The 17882-nt window shown below is 44.9% G+C and overlaps 1 protein-coding gene across 1 annotated transcript; it reads left to right on the top strand.

Moving 5' to 3' along the window:
• Window positions 1–1172: 1172 nt before the first annotated feature.
• Window positions 1173–17002, top strand: vtg3 (vitellogenin 3, phosvitinless). Its single transcript, XM_060067906.1, has 25 exons — window positions 1173–1319; window positions 1958–2209; window positions 2941–3099; window positions 3731–3879; window positions 3984–4134; window positions 4642–4799; window positions 5141–5306; window positions 5651–5776; window positions 6438–6656; window positions 7288–7505; window positions 8444–8541; window positions 9077–9201; window positions 9346–9447; window positions 9605–9724; window positions 9906–10095; window positions 11021–11108; window positions 11362–11547; window positions 12075–12210; window positions 12818–12986; window positions 13229–13338; window positions 13452–13535; window positions 14007–14213; window positions 14744–14889; window positions 16117–16255; window positions 16390–17002. Exons 1-25 carry the CDS (start codon window positions 1311–1313, stop codon window positions 16483–16485), a joined length of 3603 nt encoding a protein of 1200 aa, XP_059923889.1. The 5' UTR covers window positions 1173–1310; the 3' UTR covers window positions 16486–17002.
• The last annotated feature ends 880 nt before the right edge of the window (window positions 17003–17882 follow it).

Here is a 17882-nt window from a genome sequence, read left to right as displayed (position 1 = left end):
GCCGTGATAATATCTATTATTTGATATGGATATCCATGTGTAATATGATATTATTTAGATATAGAGCTCCAGGACTCCCGTGTGTTTTAGGATATTAACAGAACACAGCTAAAGGCTATGTGCGCCTCGCCAATACACCACTGTAAACAGAGCGCTTGGTACCGTGGCTGAAAGCTGCTCAGGGCCACACCCCCATCCTCCTCCTTGACCCGCCTCTCTCCTCATTTGCATTAAAGCTACAGACACCGAAACGGCGCATTTGGAGAAAGCTCAATGTGCGACTGGCTCGTACTGACTGTAAATCTGCACCACGGCTGAATTTCGGGAACGTCTTCAAATACTGTGTTTGGGGCCTACTAATATCTATATTAAAGCATCCATAAAGTAGCATGCCATGGGACCTTGAACGTTTAGACATTAGTTGTTTTTCACTTTTTTAGTTTACCGTGAACAGGGCTTGTTGTGCTTGGGGGGGAAAGGTCAAGTTATCGCGGTAACTCAAATAATCAAAGTAAAACGACTTTTCTTCTAACCTTACAGCTTCCTGAAAAACGATTAGTGTCCACTAAAAAATGTGCAAGACTATAAGTTCAACGTGTCTGATGATCATCATGCCGCTGGTCTGTGCCACTGCTTAACAGGAGTGTTGTTTATTTACTAGGTCGTTTGTGTCACTCTCACCGGTCATCCTGTCTCGTCCAACGTATCAAACCTCGCCGACACGCAGTGTCCCCTACCCCCATGTGTTTGCACTGAGCCTCCACTGGAGAATGATGAGAGTGTATATAAAGAAGGGACATGAGGTAGGCTAGGGCCAGTCCTGATCTTCACCATGCGGGGCTGGATCTTATGTTGTCTTGTGGCTTTGGCGGGTAGGTGCTTTATGAGTTTGATATTAATTTATTTTCTGTTTAAAGTTGGAAGCCTAGACATTTTATCTTTATCTTTTTTTTATTTTATAAACCTTATTTTAAGGCATAGATATTAAAGATTGTTCATTATTTATCTGTTTTTGATTGCAATATATAAAAATTATTTTTTCACACATTTTAGCAAGTCAGAGTCTTCGTTATGGTGAGTCCCATGTTGATTTATCCAGAACATTATTCAAACCCATGAATTACGCAAACAGCAGGGCACAATAATATTATTTATGTGGATTTTTAGATCTGAGCTTGGAACCGAAGAAAACATACGAGTACAAATATGTAGGCCTGGTGAATTTTGGACGAGGGTTGCCGCACCTTGCCGAGTCCGGGGTAAGACTGACGTGCAAGGTGAAGATCTTCAGTGCATCTGCACAAACGTTCATGCTCCAGGTAATACACCTACTGCTACAATCAGGGTTGGTAATATATACAATATATTATAACCAATTTTTATCATGTTAATGACAAAGGTTTAATCATCGATTTCTCAAGACCATTTCAAATATCACATATTCAAGGCTACATAGTAATGTAGCCTTGAACTTCAATGAAATTCTTAATTGTGGTCGATTCTAGCACTGTTTGAAGTCAGTTTTACCTGCAGGATTAATGGATCTAAGAACATCAAATTGTATGCTTTATGGCTTTGAGCAGCGATGAAAGATGAGAAGATGTCAAACTTGTGGATTCAACAATCCCTAACCCTAATGCTGTTGGCCATGAAGAACATGTATCAAAAATACCCCACATTCACCAAATAAATGATGTATTCATGCATTCCTTTTGTATCTCAAAGGAAGCATAGCACAGAACATGAAACGGAAAAAAAACATAGAGACCTGATACGATACCGCATGTACTTGGAATGGTATGGAAGGGCTGTTGCAAGTAACTGTCTCTCTCTCTCCCTCTCTCTTTCCCCCCAATCTCTCTCTCTCTGTCTCTCTTTTATTTCTCTCTCTCCTCTTTCTCTCTCTACTTCTCTCTCTTTTATTTCTCTCTCCCCTCTCTCTCTCTCTACTTCACAGGTTTCCGATGTGGCCTTCGAGGAGTTCAACGGCGTCCCCGGTAAGAGCGCCTTCGTCGGGGCCCTCAAGCTGGCCGCGCGCATCTCGGCTCAGCTGGCCAAGCCCTTCATGTTTGAGTACGCCGGGGGCCACGTGGGGAACATTCAGGCCCCGGCGGGCACCTCCGACACCATGGTCAACATCGTGAGAGGAATACTGGGCTTCTTCCAGCTCACCGTGAAGACCACCCAGAACCTGTACACCGTTGAGGAGGTTGGGGATCAAAGTACATCATAATAATGTTTTTTAGGAATCATAATCGTAACATTTTACAATGATTTTATAAGAACAGTTATTACGATCATAATAACCTAATCGTAACATGCTGTTTGATGGATGGCTTTCTTCAACGCTCCCTTTTAATTCCTGACGATACATCACAGAGTTGATCTCACCTCTTGTTCTCACATGAGGAGGCTTTTATTTAAAGCACCTATTGAACTGCTGCTTAAGCGTTTGATAACAAACCTGAAACTCATAGCATGGCAGGCCCCAGCGGGAATCGAGCCCGCTATCTTGTGGCTGTTAATTATAGATTCACCGTTCCAGAACATGAAAGCATGACAAGCCGATTCTTAATGGTGTGTGTGTGTGTGTGTGTGTGTGTGTGTGTGTGTGTGTGTGTGTGTTTTTGTTATTTTGTGTTGGTTGGTTGTGTCCGTGTTTGTGTGGGTGTGTGTTGCTGTGTTTTGTTGTTGTGTTTGGGTTTGTTGGTGTGCGTGTGTGTTTTGTTATGTTTGTGTGTGTTGGTATGTGAGTGTGTGTGTGTGTGTTTTGTTATGTTAATTGGTATGTGTGTGTGTGTGTGTGTGTGTGTCTGTGTTTGTTTGTTGGTAGTTTTCTGTGTGTGTGTGTGTGTGTGTGTGTGTGTGTGTGTGTGTAAGGCTGCAAGGCGGCTCTATAAAGTAAGGCATTAAGCGCTGTACGTTGTTTGTGCCATACAGCTGGGGCTCCACGGGCTGTGTCAGAGCCACTACGCAGTGGAGGAGAACGCCGCCAAGGAGATGATCATCACACAGGTCGTTGACATCACTGTCTGCAAGGAGAAAGCTGTACTCTACCTCGGAATGGCCACCGCTGTCCCAGACCAAGTGGCGAAAGAGGTATCAATATTCCCCCAGCACTTGTGAATCACATGAGGACTCCTGAATCACATCAGGACTTACCCGTATTGCTTTTAGATCTACGTATAAAACGTGATATTCTCCTGATATTCTCCTGATGGGCCGTATGTCTGAACAACATATCCATATCTCAGTGCATATATGAGGTGTTCATACTTCACCAACCGACACATAACAAGAAGATAAACTACAGACAGTAGCTATTGTGTTGAACGAAGAAAGAAAGAAAATGTTGAATGAAAAAAAGAACATGAAATTAAAACAGGGAGTTAATCTTGTGCCACGATTGGTGGTCCGAGCCCTGCCCGTCCTTTATTGAATAATATTTTGATACAGCTATTAGTATACCTGTAGGTAAGTACACCCGTAGACACAACTGTACATACGCATACAAACAGTGTAATGTATATAAACTGAAGATGCAGTATATATTAGGTGACCTTGGGTGTCTTGAAAGGCGCCTCTAAATTAAATGTATTATTATTATTATTATTATTATATACACTGCAGCATCCAAATACATGTAAATTCAGCGGAAGTAAGGGAGGTTTATGAGTAGAGGGCCATGGTTGATCTTCTCTGTTCTCTGTGTGTGTGTTCCTGAATCCAGAAAGGTGAATCCATCATGGCGACGGTGAAGTACGTCCACACTGTCAAACCGACCGCGGCCGGGGGGGTGATCACCAAGGCAACAGCCCTAGAGCAACAGCATTTCACCCCCTTCAACGTAAAGGGCGGCAGTTTCAAAATGCTGGCGACGTAAGACGAGATAGATCTCAGGGTGCCATCTACCCTTTCTACGGTGGTTCCTTTTTCGTCCAGGTCCGAGATATACGTGCTTCTGAGTGTCCTTCTTCTGGCAGGAAGGAGCTGGTCTTCATCAGTGTGACGAACACGACTGAGGCCCTCACCTCAGGTGCCATGGAGCCCAAGGGAAACATTGTGTACAAGTTTGTGAACGACCAAGCGAACCTCCCCATTATGATGCAGAACCTGGACAACCCCATACCCAGGGTAAGGACGCGACGTCTGGGTCAACATGTTTCATATGACATCAGGATGCTATTTATCATGATGGATTAGGTGAAATACTAAAGACAGAGATAGATTAAAGATTCAAAGGTTTTTATTAGTCACAATCTCATACAGGATGTGCAGTGAAATGTTTGCGTGACTTACTTTCTGTGCTTAAAAAATAAATAAAATACAATAGAATAAAAATAGAATAAAATAGGATAAACTGGGAAATGTACTGTATTGTGCAGTATGGCTAGGCTAAAAGTGTCAAAATGCCAGAGGAGTTAGCTAAAGAACAAATTTGACATTTTGATCATAATCATTTCACTTAATATATGTTGAATAGAGGTAGGCGGATTGGAATGGAAAGTGTGATTATTTCTAATGAGAGCTTTTCAATTAATAATACAGGCATCATAACAGGCGTATGTCACAAATATACAGATTTGTGTGATGTTTGTTTATTTATTACATCATATATCTTCTAATTGATCTCTCTCCTAGATTGTGGAGCTGGTCAAGCGTTTGGCTGCGAATAACATCTACCAGGTGGACAGCGAATCTACTGAAGACGTGATGAGGGCCTATCAGCTCCTCAGGGTCGTCCCCTTCGAGGGACTGGACACCATGTGGAAGCAGTTTGCAGGAAATGCTGAACATAGGTAGACGTTCAACCCCACCTTCAATGTCACAGCAAGCATTGAACTGAACTTTTGGACAACACAAAACCTTTGTGAACCTGCAGCCTCCTTGAAAATAATTGTAAAAGCTTCAGAATGCATCGATTAAAAAAAAAAAAAAAGACGGTCTGAGCCGAAGCGAATACCCCACTCCCTTTTCTGTGCACCCAACCATTCCCATGATGTTCAACGTCATATCAAGAATTCAGTTGAACTAGTCGGAAACACAAAATCTTAAGCCACCTGTGGTTCATAGAAAATAATTGTTAGAACTGTACACCCACCCATTCCCACGACTTGGTCCATCTCTCGCCGTGGATCAGACGCTGGTTCTTGAACCTGGTGGTGGAGGTCAATGACGCACGCGTCCTGCGGTTTCTGGAGGTGCGCTTCAAGGCCGGAGACCTGGGCTCCATGGAGGCCTGGCAGACCCTGGTGCTGGCCTTCAACCACCTGCAGGTCCAGCCCGAGCTGATCGAGATGGCCAAGGTAAGGTTTTCGACCACGTCGTCACCGTGTTGGAACACAGGACCTCGACTCAAGGCTTAGCTATGGTTCTACGTCGACGCAATGCAAGGGGGGTTTACGGAGCCCTTGCATCCTTGCAGACCCTCCTCGCGTCCTGACGTGCGCCTCCCAAAAATTGGAACCTTGCATCGAGGCGACGCATCAGCGAGGGCTGTGATTGGTCCGCTCACTAAAACCCGACGCAGAACCAAAACAGGTTCAGGACTGCGTTGAAGCGTCTGCGTGGTCGTTGCGTTGCGTCGACGCGGAACCATAACTGAGCCTCTACACGACGCGTGGTGTGTTTTCTCTTTTGGTTCACCCAGGGGTTCCTGACCATTCCATTCAGCAAATCGGACCAGTTTGTGTGGCACACCGTGGTGCTTTCGTATGGATCCCTGGTGTACAAACACTGCGCCTACTACACACCGTGCCCCGTCACTGCTGTGCAGGTAAACCCACACATTCGGGAAATCAAACCCATCCATTTTTTATTCTTCAAATCGTTCAGCTTGGTAGCTTTCTGTCATTGATTCCTGGCATGGTAAAACATACTTGCATATTTTTAAACCTCATTATATCATATAATACAATATGATTTATAATTTATGCATTTATAATATATGTATTAATTTATTTATAAAATTCATATTTTATAATAAAACAAATGACATTTATGTTGTCTGTCTATTCTATAACACATACATACATATTATATTATGATGCATACATACATTACTATTGTGACGTCACATTCATTCCAGTTCTCATATAAATTTACATATATCTCATTGATCAACATTGTAAACGGTTAGTAAGGCAAGGCAAGGCAGCTTTATTTATGTAGCACTTTTCATACACGAGGCAGACTCAAAGTCCTTCACATTGAAACAAAGGCCCAATCCCATTTCTACCCCTTACCCCTTCCCCTTACCCCTCCCCCTTGTTTTGAAGGGGTAAGGGAAAGGGGGGAGGGGTAAGGGGAAGGGGCAAGGGGTAGAAATGGGATTGGGCCATAGTCATACAATAAAAATAAATAAATAAAGGCAACGTTAAATAAAAATGCATTAGTAACCTTCTTCCCATTGGCTGGGATCCCGGGGGGGCCCTCAGCCTCTGTTGGACATGGCCCTTGACGGCCTGGCGAGGGCCAGCGAGGCGGACATGGTGCTGGCCCTGAAGGCCCTGGGCAACGCCGGCCACCCCGCCAGCATCAAGACCATCCTGCGCTTCCTGCCCGCCGTGGCCGCCAACCCCGTGGTGCTCCCCGCACGCGTGCAGAGCGCCGCCGTGCAGGCCCTGAGGCTCATCGCCGCCCGGGACCCTCACACGGTAACCGGGGACCCCCCGACCCGCCGTACCGTTGATATGATTAATGATATGTTTATTGATATGATCATCAGATTGTGATTGTCGTACTATAAGCTAGGTCGTTATAAACTGTAGATCGTTATATGCTGTAGGTTATTATAGCAGGTTGTTATAAACTCTAGGTCGTTATAAACTGTAATTCGTTATAAAGTAGGTCGTTATAAATTGTCAGTCGCCGTTACAAGCATGCACCTTAGACCGCTATGCTGTGATCAAATAAGGCTGATACTTTGAATGATATGTCGACAAATTCAAACCATTCAACACGTTCCCTTGTGGATTCTTCACAAGGGAACAAGGGAACAGCTGCATACTTAACCTTTATTTTCTGGCACTTGTCGAACTGATCCCTCTTCTGGGTTCCTTCCCTCTGGGTTATGGGAGGTTTTCCCTTTCCCTTCAGAAGGTCTAGGTGGGGTAGGTGGGTGTGGCTGTATAATGTAGGGCCTGTGAAGCCTTTGTAGACTGTCACTGTAATGAACAATCCTGATTCAGCCCATTTGGAACCAAGATGTCCACCATGGCCAACGTTGGTCCATCCAATTGAAAAATGGATTTCCCTTGACATCATGTCCCCCAATCTGGCCCCCAGGTCCAGGAGATCGGCCTGAGCCTGTTTCTGCAGAGGGACGTCCCGGCTGAGCTGCGCATGCAGATCTTGGTGATCATCTTCCAGACCAAGCCCCCCATGGGACTGGTCTCCCTGCTGACCTCCCACCTGATGGAGGAGACGGACCTGCAGGTGGCCAGCTTCGCCTACTCCTACCTGAAGAGCTGCACCCGCTCCACCGCATCAGACAACCACTACTTGTGCGTGAGGCGTCTGAGCGTATAGCTGTGTACAGTGTATAGCTATCGTCTTATGGGCATGGTTTGATTTTCTTACCCTCAACAGTGTTTTATTATTGTGCTTTTTTAATATTGGCTGAAAATATTGCTTTTAGGAATAACTCCTCTTTAAAGTTGAGTGGGTTGATAAATGTGTACATAATAATGTCATGCTCTACAAATCCAGCATTATTTGTGTAAAATGCTGAATTTATTATTGGTTAATCACATCCCATGCCTCACATTCCAACCCAGTCTCACGGAAGTACGTGACACTGTCACGTCATTTAATCTATTCATTCGTGATCTGGGACACGTCATTTCAATTTTTTCATGCCAAAAGCACAAATTTCTAACTCATTCTAAATAGAAGAGATGAAGCAGCTACCTTTTTTTCAGTCGCGGTTTGCCTACAGAGCAGCCCACCTGCATTAAATATACCGTGAATTGTCACAATTTCTCAGAATTAAAGGTGAAAGTAGAAACGGGTGGCCAAAAGCTGTCATATTGTTAGAAATTTGTGCTTTTGGCACGAATTACGTGTCGAATTACGTGTCCCAGATAACAAATGAATAGATTAAATGACGTGACAGTGTCACGTATTTCCGCAAGACTGGGTTGCACATTCAACCATCTAAGCATTCCGTTTCTTGTACACCTCCAGAAATCAGCCAGTAATGTGTATGTTTAGCGTAAAATTTAACACTCTCTCTCTCTCTCTCTCTCTCTCTCTCTCTCTCTCTCTTTCTCTCTCTCTCTGTCTCTGTCTCTGTCTCTGTCTCTCTCTCTCTCTCTCTCTCTCTCTCTCTCTCTCTGTCTCTGTCTCTGTCTCTGTCTCTGTCTCTGTCTCTCTCTCTCTCTCTCTCTCTCTCTCTGTCTCTGTCTCTGTCTCTATCTCTCTATCGCGTTTGTCCTTCTAGTTCAACCACCTGCAACATGGCTGTCAAAATCCTGGCCCCCAAATTCGGTCGCCTGAGCTTCCGTTTCAGCAAGGCCATCACCATGGACTGGTTCAGCGGTACGGAGTCCTAACAACAAGTGCATTTGGGACGCAGGATAGTCGAGCAGTGAGGGCAGGGTGTGTTCCCGCAGGAAGGTTCTGGGTTTAAACCCAAATGTCATCCCTGAGCGATCGACTCACTCTCTAACGAAGGATACTGTAAATCGTTTTGGATTAATGGGCCGCTCAATGACTTAATATCATCATTGCTAAGGTGAAACGCAGTGTTTGCGATACCGAGGTCACCGGGATTCCCTCCCTGTTTGTTAAAGGTGACATATTATACCACCAGGTGCTTTAGCCGTTACAAGCCGTTTGGAAAATCTGCCTCTTCTGACATCACAAGTGGGCACTTCCACCTAGATGTGTGCTAGATAGATCAGTCTGCCAGCCTACCCAGTGGACTGTAGCAAACGTTGCTCATCTATCCGTCATACGTCTAGGTGGACACGCCCACTTGTGATGTCAGAAGAGGCCGATTTTCCAAATGGATTGTAACTGCTTATCGCACTCACACCTGGTGGTATAATACATCACCTTTCGATCCCTTCAGATGAATTCCTAATGGGCACCGCCACAGAGTTCCTGATGCTCAAGGACAAAGCAGACATCTTCCCCACTGAGATGACAATGAAAGGGAAATACTACTTTATCGGCAGGATTCTGCAGCTCTTGGAGGTACATGTAGGATAGGTTTCATATATTTTTTAACCGACTCATTGAATGAAATCTGTTCAAGGCTGAAAGAGACTGCACCCTCTATAGCTCAGGGTTTCATGATCAATTGTGCTCTTTTTTCCCTTCTTTTCGTTCACACTAAAGTTTGGCATCCGACCTGAAGGGATCAAGGAGCTGTTTGGCGCGGACATTCCTGGATTCACTGGCGACTTGGGTTTGACTGACTTACAGGCGGTTCTTAAAGTGGTGAGCTGCTCACTGACGTTCAACAAAGAATGTGATTCTTACAAAATGTGTTTCATCACATGAATAGAAGAACGTGTAATTGTCCAGTGTGTGAGCACCACGGTGAGATGTGAAAGATGGACTATGTGTCAGTCCTGACTGTGATTGTGTTTTTCAGATCCAAGGCTGGGAGAAGCTACCAAGTGATAAGCCACTAATGACATTTTTCACACGAGCCTCTGGTCAAGAATGGTTCTTTGCTGATTTAAAAAAAGAGGTTGTCCAGAGTTTGATCAAGGTAAGAAAATAAATACGAAACGATAATGATAATTAATTAATAATTATGATCAAATTGAACAGCAGAAAATTACTCATGCGGCACAGTAAACATTTTTGTAATCACTCCAACGTTGATTCTGCAAAGGTCAGGACACGGAACATAATAATCAATAATGTTGTTTTGCTATTTTTGTACACAGGCATTCAGCCCCACTGCTTTTAAAGACAGTCCTATCTTGGGAATCATTGACGACCTCAAGAAAGGTTACTCATCGCATATGACCAAGGCTTTCCTGATCTTCGAGACCCGCTACTTCCAAGCCAGCACCTTGGGCCTCCCCATAGAGATCAGCAAATACTACGAATCAGTCAACGCCATCACAGCTAATGGTAAGGAAGCTGTCAGTTTTTAGAGACTAAATCAATGCATATCAAACCCTAACCCTGACCCGGAACAGCTAGCACTAACACTAACTCAATTCTTAACCCTAAAAACTAAGAGCTATCCCTGACCTGACCCCTAGTCCTAACCCTAATACTGGACCTAACCTTAACTGTACTCCTAACCCTAGTACTGAACCTAAAATATAGCCCTAACCTTAACCCTTAACCTAGTACTGAACCTAACATATAACCCTAACCTCAACCCTAGTGATATCAGGACTAGGGTGGCAAGATCATTGCTAACATAAGGTATAGATCTTTGCTGATCCATTTTAGAAAACCGGGGTTTGTTTTGGAGGGTCTCACAAGTCTCAAGCAATCATTAAATCATCTACTTAGTCTAGTAGAGTGACTGCGATTAAGCTCACTGGGTCATTGACATAACAGGCAGATCTTGTTAGATAAAAAATATTTTCTTTGGAAGCAGATCCACTAAAGATAAAGTTGGTGTTGCAATCACTTTCAAAGCCAGAATTGGGTTAACGGGTCCAAAAGGTTGGGAACCACTGATCTAACACTAGTCCCAACCCTAGCCCTAAACATAACATATAACCCTTATCTTAACCCTAACCTAAAACCCTAACATACCCTTATCTTAACGCTTACCTTAACTCTAACCCTATCGCTAGCTCTAAACCTAACATATAACCCTAACATACAACCGTAATCTTAACCCTAACCTGAACCCTAGCCCTATCGCTAGCTCTAAACCTAACATATAACCCTAACATACAACCCTAATCTTAACCCTAACCTGAACCCTAGCCCTATCGCTAGCTCTAAACCTAACATATAACCCTAACATACAACCCTAATCTTAACCCTAACCTGAACCCTAGCCCTGCAATAATAAGCTTGGTCTGTTTTGCAGTCAAGGCGGCAGTAAGCCCACCAGTGACGGACCATCTCGGACAACTCCTGACGGCTGACATTTCTCTGGAGACGGACGGTTTCATCGGGTATATTTATTCCCCAAATGTTTTAAGTTTACACGGCTTTATGGCACGTGATACGTTTCCACTCCAATGTTAAATGTCCACATGTGGACAAAATGTCCACAAGTGGACATTTAACATTACAAAAAAAAAGTTACTGATATGTATTGTACTGTAACTAAACATGAATTATATGTGTGTGTGTCTGTGTGCATGTGTGTGTCTGTGTGCATGTGTGTGCGGGCGTGTGTGTGTTTAAAACGACAAAAACATTCAGTTCCACCAAAGACTTATGGATGTTCCACGGGATCAACACCGAGCTGTTCCAGTTCGGTACAGAGCTCAAGACCAAAGCCCCAATCTCCATCCCATGGAAGTTCTCCGCCAAAATGAACATCGCCGAGAAGAAGTTTGAGCTGGACTTCCCCCCTTGCCGAGCACCTGTAGAACTCGTCTCCATCAAGTGAGTGCAGGCATCCATCCATTTCATCCTTTCAACTCCCTTTATTGAAGCTTCTGTTCTGGAATATACCGAATTTAACATGCACAACATCATGTTCAATGTCCACCCAAACGCGACTTTAGAGTTGTCTTTAACTTTATATACATGCCGTTAAAGGTGATATATTATACCACGTGAGTGTGATTAGCTGTTACATGCCGTTTTAGAAATCTGCCTCTTCTGACCTCACAAGTGGGCGTGTCCACCTAGATGTATGAAGGATAGATGAGCAATGTTGGCTACAGTCCACTGGGTAGGCTGGTAGACCGATCTATCCAGCACACATCTAGGTGGACACGCCCATTTGTGCTGTCTGACGAGGCAGAATTTCAAAAGGGCTTCAAACGGCTAATCACACTCACACCTGGTGGTATACAATGTCACCTTTAATGACCTGCTCAGGTGGGTTCAGGTAATCGCTAAGCTCGAGGACCCCGCAAGGTAGACCTTCAGGCATACAACCTCACCACTGCCTCGCTGTTTCGCAGATCCGACGTGTACGCCGTATCCAGGAACATTGAGACGCCGGCTCTGGCCAAGATGACCCCGATGATGCCCAACGCCAGGGACTCCAACGACGAGATCGTTCTCAACGGCTCTGCCATTGTAAAGAGTGAGCCGCAGGTATGACCACCGTTAAGAAGCCCTTTTATGAAATGGCTTCGGTGGCTCGAGGGCTCTCTATGCTACGTTTCATCCCCTCTTTTTCAACCTACTTTTCTGTCCGTCTCCGCTGACTGGTCCGTGAATGCACTAAAGCCCATACAAATATATTGGAGGAAAATACTTTTTTTCTTTTTTTAAATGGGCTTTTTGTGACCGGTAGTATAAGCATCTTTGGGGAGATTCCAGAATTAATGGCGCTGGTAAGTAAGATATAAGAGCTATAATCTCAGTGTAATTTGTTAGAAAAGTGCTGTAGGTGAGATATAAGAGCTATCATTTCAGTGTAATTTACAATCTGTCCCCAGCTCTTAGGGAGTGAAATGCCCAATCAGGGCATCAATTTCCTGATCTCAAGCCTCTGGGTAGCGGACTCCATTTCCCCTGTCATTCACAGGTGCGCGAATGCAACACAGAGAGCAGGAAGTGGGGGACCAGAGAGGAAGGAGGGGACAGTTTCTATTTTTTTACATCATGCTCTCTTCCTCTTTTCTGCTGTCTCTCTTTGCGTCTCTTAAATCCGACCTACAGCGTATTTTTAAAGGCAATGTTCTCTGTCATTGAAAAGGTAGTGTTCCCAAACCTGTGGACTCCGGCACCCAAGATGTGTGCTGAGAGTACGGTGTTTGGACTGGGCATGTGCATGGAGTCCAAGCTACAGAGAGCCTATTTCCAGGAAGAGTACCCTCTCTATTACCTACTGGGGTACACGCACCTCGCCATAAACATCGTCCCAGGTACTGCCATGTCTGCTTAACATCGAAATGATGTATTCACATGAAGTATGATACAGTTAAAACAGAATGTTTAGATCTTATCACAATTGTAAATACTGTTATATATTTGTATACAGTGAATACCAAGCACTGATAGAAATGGCAGAGAGACTTTTTGGATCTTACCAAGCAGACGATCAACGTAAGCAAACATCACGTTCCTCATTGCATTCCCAACCATCTCTCTCCCCTCTCCTCCTCAGTCCAGCCCATCAAGCCCGTGGAGAAGATCCACCTAGAGGTGAACGCTGGTCCCGGCAGACACCCCATCAATGCCAGGCAGCTCCTCGAGACCCTAAGAAGGCTCTCCAAGGTATCCGTCGGCCGACGTCACCTCCTCTGCGTTGGTTCCCATACACACCTCCACCACCCCTTCTGTGGACGGGGACCCGGGCTAATGCGTGTGCTGTGTCCCGTGTTCCCCAGGAGGCCCTGGATCATCTGGGGTCCGATTCGGGGTCCAGCAGCGCAGAGGACCTCCCGCAGACGCCACGTGATATCGTCACAGAGGTAGCCCTGTTTTCATGATATCTTATGAAATGAAAGTTAAGGTGGTCACAAAATGAAAGTGAAACTGGTTTCATAATTAAGACTTGAATGAATGAATCAAGGGGGTTTTGTGCATTTCCATATTTGAATGATTTGCTTTCTAGTTTTGTTTTAAAAGGCATTATAAGTTTAAAACAAGCAGCTGCCATGAGACCTTTAAGCCACCAAGCTCTATAATTATAAATCTAAATATCAGCTTGATAGAATCTTTCAGCCCCAATGAAATCCACAGCAAGGGTGGTTGACCTTCAAACTGAATTACCCAACACACACGTACACACACACACACACACACACACACACACACACACACACACACACACACACACACACACACACACACACACACACACACACACACACACACACACACACACACACACACACACACAAACGTCCAGGGTCTCACAGCCTCCTTTTCGATGGCCTCAGATCTTGGAGGCGTCTCCGGAAGCGGTGTTCAACGTGCGTGCGCTGGCCATGGGCGGCATCAAGCCGGAGGGCTTCGACGCGTCCCTCTTCTACACCCCCAGGGCACACCTGGAGGACGTGCAGCTCATCGTGTCCCAGACGGGCGAGGCGGCCAACTGGAAGCTGTGCACCAACACTGTGGTAGAGAAGGCAAACTCCCTGGTCAAAGTAAGGACCCTCAAACCCACCACCAGGTGACTGGCGTTCGGTCCGTTTAATGTGTGTGTGTGCGTGTGTGTGTGGGTCGGCTTAGCTCAGGAGGTAGAGCAGTTGTCTTGTAACCGAAAGGTTGCTAGTTCGATCCCCAGCTCCTCCTAGCTGAGTAAGTCCCTGAGCAAGACCCTTAACCCTAACTGCTCCTGACGAGCTGGCTGTCGCCTTGCATGGTTGACACTGCCGTCGGTGTGTCAATGTGTGTATTAATTGATGTAAGTCGCTTTGGATAAAAGCGTCTGCTAAATGCCCTAATTGTAATTGCAATTGCAAGTACGCGTGTGTGTATGAGAACCAGTGACATGGTTATGTGGATACAATAAGCCTGAACAATGAGACATCCTACCCTAGTGTGACTAGGCTATTTGGAGTCATTCAGTCAGTGTGTTACTTCATGAATGTGTGTGTGTGTGTGTGTGTGTGTGTGTGTGTGTGTGTGTGTGTGTGTGTGTGTGTGTGTGTGTGTGTGTGTGTGTGTGGAGCAGGCCCACGTGAGATGGGGGGCTGAATGCCAGTCCTATTCGATGTCCATGCAGGTGGGCACGTCCCACCAGCGCGGCACCAGGCCCGCTCTGAAGGCCACACTGCACTGGGCCAAGGTCCCGGAGTACATGGTGACCATGGGCAAGAGGTGAGGAGCATGACACGGATCCCATGGGGAGAAAGGAGCCATCGTTGGATATTATTGGTGGAAACCAAGGGCAGAGTTTTCGGATTAAAGGCAAATTTCCCGCCCAATCTGGCAACCCTGAGCGCTGCAGCGCTCAGGGTTGCCAGATTGGGCGGGAAATCGGGCCCAATCTGGCAACACTGATTAAAGGTCTAATTATAGCTCAGGTAGTTCAGACCAGGCGTCCTGATCTGTCCACCAGACCAGAATGTGATCCAGTAGTGAAATACCTTTTGGGTTGTGTAGGTGTGTACGGATTGTTTTAAGGTAATTATTCAGGAAAACGGAAATACAACTCGCAGTAAGTGTTTGGTTTTGAGAACGAATTGCCCTACATTAGGACTTCATTTTGATTGCATATATTTTTTTCTCGGAAACTGTGGTATAGTATCAAAATTAAATATGACCCTCTTTGCTTCCTTGTCATTATCGGCAGTTCAGTGATGCTTGCATGTACATAGCTCTGCTCAAGCTCCTTATTCTTAACCGTGTGATCGTATAATGATGGTAAAGCACAACCTCCCGTGCAGTGTTGCTCATTACTCACTTAACCTCGTGGACTGGAGCGACTACAAATGTATGTTTACAATAATAAAGAGTGCGAGGTTAACAATCACATGGGGGTATTATTATTTTTCCACAATGTCTTGTTTTTAAACAATTTATGATAACTTTATGCTCTGTAAGGTGACCTTGGGTGTCTTGAAAGGCGCCCTTTAAATTAAATGTATTATTATTATTATTATGTTTGATCCTCATTTATACTCCGGAGTCAATTCTACATACACATGGCAATGAAAGTATCATTAAAATAAAGTGTAACACACACTATCTAACTGAAACTATTGCTACAACGAAACAATAGGCAGGACCATCTCCTCGTTGGTTTGTCCCCTCATCTTACAGTCGTTCTAAGCAGCTTAAAAAAAGAGAAGCATGGGACGCCCTGGTGGCTCACCGGGTAGATCGCGTACCATTAAGGCTTCGTCCTGATTCGATTCCTGTCTAAGTTAGTTTGCTGCAAGTACTCCCCTCCATCTCCAATACCTTCCTATCTAACTATCATAAAAGGGCTAAAACAAACTCTGTGTGCAAACTAGGATTCTTCAGGTCTTAGCAAGTGGCTCCGTACGATGTGCTCATATGTGGCTCATAATCTTCGCCCCTCCAAACCGTCCACCTGCCCAGTATTGACCGATACATCCCAGGCGTGGCTCTGCTGCTGGCCTTCAAGGAGGAGCACCTCAGCAACCACAAACAGGAGATGTCCGCGTCGGTGGTCGCGGCGTCCGCCGACAGCATCGATGTCAGCGTGAGGTTCCCCAAGGTAGGGTTGGAGAGAACACACGACCCAAAACAAGCATGACGAGCAACTTGAATGCCATTGGTAAATAAGCCTACGGAACGGTACGTTGTTGGTCTTCATGTTTCTTGTATCTGTGTTCTCTGTTCTGGAAATAGTACACAGTGTACCGCCAGGCGATTTCCACTCCATTCGCAGTGGCAAACTTCCAGGGGACTGAGGCTACTGGGAACACAACACAGAACCACGCATAAGAAACGTCAGCCTCATAACCTGCCTGCTTGATCGTAATTGAAATATAATCTTAATTAAAATGTTACAGACTGCAAATGTGTTTGTGTGTGTGTGTTTGTGTTCGTATGCAAGCACAAATGCATGTTTGTGTGTTTTTACAATTAAAATGGTTCAGATTGTGTGTGTGTGTGTGTGTGTGTGTGTGTGTGTGTGTGTGTGTGTGTGCTCCAAGCATTGTATGTGATGCGTGTTAATTTTCCTCCAGATGCATGCAAGCAGTGTCTGAGCAGAGTGCCTTGTATGTTTTTGACTTCTTGTATATTTGATGTTGCAGAATGACAAGAATCCAATGAAACTGCAATAGAAGACCCAAATGTATCAACAATCAAGTTTGTAAATAGATTCATGCAAACAACAATTATCCAAATGTGCTTTCCACCCGCCTTCTTTCCAGGAAGCTGGCAAGGCTGTCATACATTTCCGATTTTTCACCTAAAGAAATTATTTGGATGAAATTAAAATGCAGTGACGTAGCAATTGTTTGCTTTGTATTACTTCCAGATTCCGCACACCATTTTGAAACTGATATCGTGGGACACTACCGTATCGCCTCAACCTTCTCTGTGCTACAGTAGTGAGCTCCTTTTCAGCTTGAGTCATTGATTATGATTTTTCTGCAAGCCATAGATAACGCGCTGTCCTTCATAGTTGGTTAAGCTTTCCACCTCTTCAGAGGTATTTTCCAAAATATTTTCACAAATACCGATATTATTGCTGACCGACATAGTTCAGAGAATTTGCCTTGAAGGTAAACAAATGCAACCCAAAAAAAGCCCTATTCAAATATTTCTAACCCCTCTTTGGGAGCAGAGACCGTCTTCTAAATGAATAATGTGCTCTCATTTCTGACATCCCGATTAAATCGCAAAAAGCAAATACCCGCCTTTTATGAATTCCGATCTGATGCGTGGATTATTATCACATCCTATAAACGCACAGAGCAGGCCGGCATCGCAGTGGATTTTGAGTGGGAGTGCGAGACGCCATGATTTTGGAATGGCAATACGCGGTAACAGCTGTTTCCTGTTTGCCACCATTTAAGCAGGTAATGAGCAAAATCCAAAGCCATGGCCTCCTCTCCCTCTTTCTGTTTGGTTTCCCCAGCATGGTAAATAGGCACGGTAATCAGGCGACTGGGGCCATGTGTGTTTATGGATTGTCAAGACAAAGAAAAGCGGGACGTGTGTATTGTTTGACCGGCCTTCGCGGGCCGAGGGTTGTATTTACATGGTCGGGGTCACCTGCCCTTGTGTGTTTTAGTTTTGTTTGCATGTCTGTGAAGCTGACCCCCTGAACAGTACGATCGAACCACCTTGGGCGGTGTTCAAGGTCACCATAACCTCACACACATACCCCC

Source organism: Gadus macrocephalus, chromosome 12 (assembly GCF_031168955.1).
Source record: "Gadus macrocephalus chromosome 12, ASM3116895v1".
NCBI lineage: Eukaryota > Metazoa > Chordata > Actinopteri > Gadiformes > Gadidae > Gadus > Gadus macrocephalus.
This window is presented reverse-complemented; position numbering and strand designations above follow the sequence as displayed.

Excerpts from the sequence above, each read along its gene's own strand:
- vtg3 (XM_060067906.1), top strand. Across the intron at positions 5,307-5,650 it reads AGCTGATCGAGATGGCCAAG|GGGTTCCTGACCATTCCATT; the intron begins GTAAGGTTTTCG and ends TGGTTCACCCAG. Across the intron at positions 14,890-16,116 it reads ATGGTGACCATGGGCAAGAG|TATTGACCGATACATCCCAG; the intron begins GTGAGGAGCATG and ends CCACCTGCCCAG.